General features: G+C 43.6%; 1 protein-coding gene across 8 annotated transcripts in view; it reads left to right on the top strand.

Moving 5' to 3' along the window:
* The first annotated feature begins 446 nt into the window (after positions 1-446).
* The window catches only part of LOC144114853 (uncharacterized), a 30,515-nt gene continuing 23,098 nt past the window's right edge, over positions 447-7,863 (top strand). For 4 of the 8 annotated variants that reach the window (XR_013311153.1, XR_013311152.1, XM_077648852.1 and 1 more), the window contains exons 1-3: positions 447-604; positions 3,170-3,446; positions 5,735-5,826. Coding sequence is in view for 2 of the 8 variants with exons in the window: in XM_077648852.1 (XP_077504978.1) it covers positions 5,755-5,826 (72 nt within the window). In the remaining 6 variants the exon portion in view is untranslated. Of the gene's footprint in view, positions 605-1,718; positions 1,978-3,169; positions 3,447-5,734; positions 5,827-7,863 lie in introns of those variants that run through there. The other 4 variants (XR_013311156.1, XR_013311154.1, XR_013311157.1 and 1 more) reach the window with 4 other exon arrangements.

The following is a 7,863-nucleotide window of genomic DNA, read 5'->3' as shown; positions in this document are numbered from 1 at the left end:
GTAATTCGCCCGTGAGTGGTATCCATCCCCTTTCATGCACAGGACGCCCTGAAGACATGTACTCACGCCAATGGGCAGAATGACGGTCACAGTATGGGCTAATAAGTGACGTTGGCAAAATGACGAAACAGAGTGCGGAACAAAGAAATCAATAAACCGATATGTAGGACAATACGTGGTAACTTTTAAATGAAAAAAAATGATTATACATTTCAGCTCTGATGTCTCTTCGAAGTGTTTTTTGTGCTGTATTGTATCTTTGACGGGGAGGCTAATTACCTCTTTCAAATTAAGCACCCCTCAACGCGCTCTGTTCACGTATGAATGTGGTTTGGTTAGCGAAATATTTTTTAGATACCGAAACTGAAACTGAATTTATGCCTCCAGAGGGCCAGCAGTACTTTTGATACGACACTTTCGACAGTTCAACGTTCGTCATTTCGATTCCGCGCTTCTGTCTTCGGTGGCTGTCCATGCAGCCGTCCACGTTATGTCTCTGCGTGTATCAACGGCTGTTTCAAATTGCTTTTTCGAATGCGTTTGCGAAGTGTCGTGGTGAAGCGTATTGTTTTTCTTATGCATATATGACCACAGGAGTACGCAGGTTCGATAACTGTTGTCAGCGCGCCGCTTCTGCCTGCAAATGTTCTGCTGAGCGTGCGTTGTTCTAGGGCGGGAAAAAGGCCGCCGCCTTCTCAAATTTTAAATTGTTAAAAATAGGAAGCATGGGCAAAGTTATTGCGTGCGCGTGATCATACATTTGGATGCATTCTTAGTGCAGCAGTCTTCGTGTGAAAGTCGGAGTAATTGAAAACCCGGTGCTGTGATGTGGAGGCGTAGAGGCGCAACTACGCACCTGCCTAGAACGTTTCAAGGCATGCTTTGCGAAAAGAGCGGCCTGTCGTTTTGCATTACGCCTAGTTGGCCAGAAAAATTGCTACAAACGATTGCTCAGGGCTTTACCCCCAAGTGTAGGACAGTAAAAAGCTGACGCGGAATCATTCCACTTGCTGCTGTTATCTTTATCATGAAAGTAATGTTACAAATAATCGTGCATATGCTGCGCGAGCCACAAAATGAACGCTAATTTTTAACCTTTCTTGTTTTCTAGTTTTTTCGCACATGATTTTTCGCACATGCCACACGGACGCGCCAAAGGACACCTAGCTCAAAGGAGCTTCGAAACAAGGCAGCTCGAGTTCGTCCTTTGAGGCTTCAAGGGAGTACTCTCTCTCCCAGCGAGTTAACAGCATAAATAAATTGAGAAAAGAAACGTTCAATTTTCATTTTATAAATTCACTTTATAAGATTAGTGGTGTTTTAAAATATAAGATCATTTGTTTTGTGGCAGTCTCACCACGCCATACTCTCGTTCCAGATATACGAGCCAGTTGGGCTCAGTGTGGCCAGCACTGTGATGTTATGCTCTGTACTTGGAAAATCATGTCATTATTGCAGTTAAAATTGCATTGCTTTAACTAGAGTCACTAAATAAAGACTTAGAGTACCGGCACTCTTTTCTCCTATTGTTCTGTGCCGCCGCCACGATCATTGGTCAGTTTGCATCACGTGATAATTGTTTACACTGCGACGGTTCATGGGGGCTGCCATTTTGTGTCTTATGCGTTTTCAGTCGGGCAACTGTGGTAGTCCTAGTGCTGCGACGCTGCGAATGCTGCCGGTGACCGACTCAGTGACCAGGGATTCCGCGCCTCGCAGCATTTCAGCTGCACAAGAGCATACGAGGATGCCGTTTTGCTGCGTTGTTTCAACTCGCAGAATGATGGAAAACGCTTCATGCGCTTTCCGCTTTCCATGCCGTACGGCTACGATCCCCGCCGCAGCGCAGGGTGGCTAACAGCGTTGTTTACAAAATGGCCGGGCCAAAGTTAGCGGCGAGGTATCCGAAGCGGCAATCTGGCAACAATGATAAACAACAAAATGGCCGCCCCTGCTTACCGCCGTGCTGCAGTGACGGTACTCTAAGTCTTTATTTAGTGACTCTAGCTTTAACATAATACAGTTATAAAACTAATTTACTAAAAAAATGTGACATTTATGTATTTATATGTGCAGTGAGGTTTGCAATTTAAATAACGCTTTTCGCCGATGAGGGCGCTAAAAAGTTCTTGCGAAGGTCGTTCCGCGACCGTGTAGCACGGACGAACTCCCTTGAAGCAGTGCTCCTTTGGGAGCGTAAAGGAGCATTAGTTCAAAGTGCCTTTAGAGTGCCCGTGTGACAGGGGTATAAGACTGCTTACTCATGTGAGAGGGCACAAGCCCGGCCGCTGACTTTGTGAATGCAGTCTACGCGCGCTGGGTCATAATGCAACCTGATGCCACTAAGCTGGCAATTCTACCTCCGCATGGCTCGACGTATCCGCTGCACCCCTTCTCATCTGCGCGCTAACTTCGTGAAGGTAGTGCTGCTGTACCGCGGCCCTACTCCGCCATTAAAGATATGATGCGATAGCTAACGGATTAATGCCCATGTATGCAGAATTCGACTTTCTCTATTTGTAGAGGAGAAAAAAAATTGCTCATACAGACTGATCATGATAACATCTGTTACATATGGGCTTGTAATGCACACTATTAAAACAGCTACAAATATTGATAGAGAAAAATAGAATACTGGCCAAACTGCAAAATGATTTTAGGCAGAGCAGACATTTGGAGAACAATCTGTTGGTAGTAACGCAGTGTATTGAAACAGCTATGACACAAAACAGGCTGCTATAATTGGCTCTTTTTTTACATGAAAGATGCATATGACAGTGAAAGCCGGAAATTGCTGTGGGACCTTCTAACGGAAGTAGGGCTCGATGCTGATGCAGGGATATTAGAATGCAATAAAAAAGTGCGAAGGGTTAAATGCATATTTTTTGGCTCTTACAGTTTTACGGTAAAAAAATTGCATTCATTGCTGATAAAGTATGGCATTCCAATAAGGGCAATGTTTACGACAAGGAGTAGGAACCTGAGGTTGAAATTTCTCACTATTAATCCGTTCTTTTAATATATCCGTTCAAAATTTATACATCTAGAATGGGCCAGTAATTCTTAATTGGTCATTGAAATTGTCTAAAATTTGAAAAAGGCAAATTGATGAGGATGATTCAGGAATGGACACATCGGCACAACGCTCATCATACTCCTCGTATTACAGCTGGCCCTGACTTTCTGGACCACTGTTGCGGCTTCCCGGTTCATCAACACGTGCCAACGATTGCCGAAGCAACTTGCTGGCTTCTGCCTACCTCATCATAGCGGGCCCAGTGGCTGCTGCATCGACGCACGTGCATATGTTCCAGCTCTCCGGCTGTAGCACACTGATGCGGTGGGGCTTATAAAAGCTGACCTTCTGGCCCTGGCCGAACCATTGCTGAGGACAATTCAGGCACGGACACATCGGCACAACGCTCATTGTACTTCTTGTATTACAGGTGTGTAAGACTGTTTACTTGTATTTCTTTAAATGCACAGTTTGTGCCTGGGTCATCCTACGGCAATTGGTGATGATATCTCAAGAAGCCTGAACAATAGGGCCATGGTGTCTGTAGCCTTTGCATTCTCATGCTGCTCCGCAAGAGGTTTACTAACAAAACTAAATTTCTAGACTTATTTTGCTTCTTTTGTTTTGTTAATACATGTTTGTGCTGCATGGAATGGTACTTACTGGACTGGATTTTCTATACCTTGGGTGGATTTTGATCGTGAGCCACGTGAAACAAATCTGCACTCTATGTAAATGCAAACAAAAACTTGGGAGTCTTCTTAACCACATTCTTAAAGAAGAAAATTTGATAGTATTTAGGTTGCCTCCTACAGTCTTTACATAGATTTCCCGCCAAAACTATGGTTGGAACCAGATCCGTTGCCCTTAAATCACCTTCTAGAATGTCAGAGTACCTTCCATTTGATTATCATATGGGATTATACTAATCTGGCCCACTAATCCACCTTAATTCATTTTCTGGGGTAGCCCTACTTCCAAAATTTTGGGGGTCCTTTAGAAATTTTGGGGCTGGGCCATCATTCAAATTTTTGCCAACTTCAAAAAATTGGGCAATGCCCTTTTATTGGTCCACTGCTGGTCACATAGAGTTGATGACATCATTACCTTCTCAGTCGCATTCATAGATCGCAGGGAGTCTTCATGCCACTACTGGTGCAGTGGCTAAGCGACGTGCCACGGTCCCAGCATGTGGCTGTTTCAAACACAGCCACCAGTGGGCCTTGTGAGACCCGGGTTGCTCTTCCTAAGCTCCTGTAAGGCTCATGCGCAGTGCCACGGTGGGGAGGTGGCAATTGCATTGAATTTATTTTAGTTAAATTCATTGCCACTGCCACGGGGAGCAGGTAGTTCAAAACCCAGTTGCCAGGTTGTGATGGCGTCGCAAGGCCGCATGGCTTCTCTCGACCAGTTATTAATTTATCTGCCATGGTGGGCAAGTTATGATGATGTCGCAAGGCCATGTGACTTTTCTTGACCAGTCGAGGAATTTCATGACAGAGAAGCTGGAAATTTTTGTGAGACGACAGTCTAAATGCTGTTGCATTATTAAAAGAAAGGTCTGCTCTGGACAGCTTAGCATATTTTCAACAACGGGCTTGTCTCCTATGACTTTAGTCACTTGTCCCGCAGAGCCACTACACTGTTTAATGAATGGATGTTTGAAATGTGTGCATGTCAGGGAAGAAAGGAGCACATGGGCAAATGAAATCCAATTTTATTATCCGGGTCTGCTGTGTACCTTTTCATCAGACTGATTGTACTGTTCACGAGAGATAAATTAGTGTTGGAAGGAATTTGAATATTTATCTTTGAAAAACAACTGTGCGCTTAAGAGACGAAGATGGAGGGAGAACAAACACGACACACCAGCAGCAACTTCCAACTATAACTGAATACAGGCGTGCTTTTATAAGTATCGAGAATCGCGATATCTTGGACCATTGGTGTGGGAAGATAATCTGTGCCTAAGCGCTTCTTTTATTTTTGCTACTCTGCTTCTCACTTTAGCCAGTTTTATAGCTTGTTAAAGTCGTCTAGACACCTCTCTTTTTTTTCTCACCCTTTTGGTATGTTGTTTTTCAAAGATCATGAACCAACTATCAAAAAGTGCTCATCAAAATGTGTTACTCGAATATTTAGCTTTTCACAATGTGGGAGCAAGACTCAGCAAGCTTCGGATAGATTGAAATAATCATTACGATCTGTCGCGGCTCTTTCAGTCGATGTCCAAGTGGCAGTACAGGAAAACAAAAGATGTTTCATTTTAGTTCAGCAACACATACATGCTTACTCATCACGAATATTGGCAATTAATTTTGCTTGCTAATATTAAATGCATTGTTTTTCCCAGTTTCATTATCACTGCTTTCCACAAGCCTGCATCAGCGTCAGTCAATCACATGTGTGTGATACCACTGCCTCAACACACTTAATAACTGTACTTCGTGTAAACAAGGGAAAATGCTCCAAGTGGTAAACAAGCGACAAAGATTGCTAGTGGGGTAAACACATGCTGGCATCATTCTGCAGTAATAAGAGGTAGCGTACTAAAATCGGCTTCTTGTCTTAGCAAGTCTCTGTACACTAGCCTGCATCAAGCGCTTGGCGCGTATGGACAAGATATCATTCCTGCAAACTGATATGCTCGGTACGCATCCACTCATGCAGTATGATTCAACAGAGAATCATGCACGTGCATTTTGGCCATAATTGCAGTGACAACGGAGAGCCACGCTATGGCTGTGGTGACTGGCCCGCCTGAAGTTCCAAATTCTCTTCCTAAGGAGACCTCAGTGGTGCCGCTACAGGTGATGCAGACACTGTATAGTGATACGTGGAAAAAAACTTTCTCTTTCATTTTAAGGGCTTTTTATGGCTTTATATTGCTTTCCCCCGAAGTCATCTTTTCATTGGTCATGTAGACTCTGCAGAGTATTCACAGACGTCACAGCGGCCACCATTTCGTTATCTGTGAAGCACTGCGATAGGCCCCGCACGTGTCTAATGAAATTATTGCCTCCTGCTACTACTGAAGCTGCACCCTGGACCACAAAATGATGGCCGTGACATCACATGAATACCCCCTATACCTGCATGTGTTGCCTCTACACATAGAAAGGCCTCTCTTATCCCTTGTTTTTACTTGGTGCTAGATTGGAAACAGTGAGTGCAAGCTGTGATTAATAGCATCTGTGCTTTCTACACTATAGTAGCATACAACTTTAAAAAATAGCCGCTGACCGGTTACAACAATAAATGAAATCAGCTGTTTAATGTTTGACTACAGTTGTGCCTCGTTAATATGACGCCCCGTTAATACGGACGTCTCAAACAGCGGACAATTTTTTGGGGAACAAACTTTTTCAATGCATATATGCCTCACTAATATGGAAACTTTCTGTCCGGACAGTGTTCAGGGCGAAAATGCACAAAGCCCATTGGGGTCCATGTATTTCTATTGCATTAATAACGACTGCGAGAAAACCAAATCTACCTGCCTTGACCAGATGTTTCCTTTCCTGTATTTTGAAAGCAAGACAGCAGCGAACGGTAGCATGAAAGTGCATGATGGTCTTATTATTTGTTTATTTTTTTTTGTGCTTTCATGTTTCACGAATTGATGTGAAGAGAAGCCGCTTTCAACAGCTGCCAGTGACTAATATGAATGGTTTATGGGATGCGAAGAGTTCTAGAAGATATACCATTGCTCCATGTAACGCCATCATGTATGTGCATGGCACTAGGGTCTTCAAACTGCGGCGAAATATTTAAAAGGTAATGGCGACCAGAACAATGCTCTTCGAACTCCTGAAGTTTCGCCTAATATCCACTTCACTGACTACCACTGTGCAGAGAAACAGAACTTAATTATGTACTGATTATTTTTATTTCTGATCATTTATTTCTATGATTTGTTATGGGCGACACACTTTATAGCAGTTTTGCTGAGGAACCGAAGTGTCAATCTTTATTAACGAGGTACAGCTGCATATCAAATAAGCCAGAGGCATTGGTGACGATGCACTATGTGAACACAAGGCTAACAGGGAAGAAACACAGCTTCCTGTCATGTTGTTTCTTCCCTGTAGTCTATCGTGCAACATAATGGATAAAATTAATCTTTTTTAGGTTAAGTGTGTTATGACACCAGCAACTAAAAATGGAGAACTGACTTTTTGATGGTTGTACCAAGATCTTTCAATACTCCAAATGATCATGAAACTCCCGCTGAAATTTGGTTTGTGGGCAAAAGTGGCCGCTAGGGGCGCCGTCGTCGATCGAGGAGCCATGAGCAGTGGCGCTGGTGCCCTATGGTGGGGTTGCACCAGAAAAACTTAGTTTTGTGCCTGGGCTGTTAATTCATCTTTAATATTTTATGCAGAATTGATGCGGTGATCCTGTATCTGTTAGAGTTCCGTAATCTTATCCCGCTTGAGGTTTGTATGGAGAAACAATGCTGCTGGCAGTGCCATGGCTCGCTGTTCAGCTGTGATCGTCTGGCTGCTGCTTAGACTTGTCATGCCTAACGGGACATCGAAACATTGCTTAAATGTGCTGTGCACTTATTAACTTACAATATACACATGACTGCAATGCAGTGTGTGATAAGTCAAAGGCCAATGTTCTTGGACAAGGTCAGTTTCGCAGTTCCGCACAGGGGGTTGCTGAAGCGGTGGTCATGGGAACCAGTGGCACTGTAGTTGAGCTTTTCTACATTGTCTGCCAGCGCAGCAGTTTCCTTCACTGTAGTAATGACAGGCTAGTCAGTTTTTGCTTGAATGGTGCTGTAGTAATGACAGGCTAGTCAGTTTTTGCTTGAATGGTGCTCTTTGTGATTGCAAAAA

Source organism: Amblyomma americanum, chromosome 1 (genome assembly GCF_052857255.1).
Source record: "Amblyomma americanum isolate KBUSLIRL-KWMA chromosome 1, ASM5285725v1, whole genome shotgun sequence".
In the NCBI taxonomy this organism is placed as follows: domain Eukaryota; kingdom Metazoa; phylum Arthropoda; class Arachnida; order Ixodida; family Ixodidae; genus Amblyomma; species Amblyomma americanum.
Note: the sequence above shows the minus strand (reverse complement) of the source record. Positions and strands in the feature narration are given on the sequence as shown.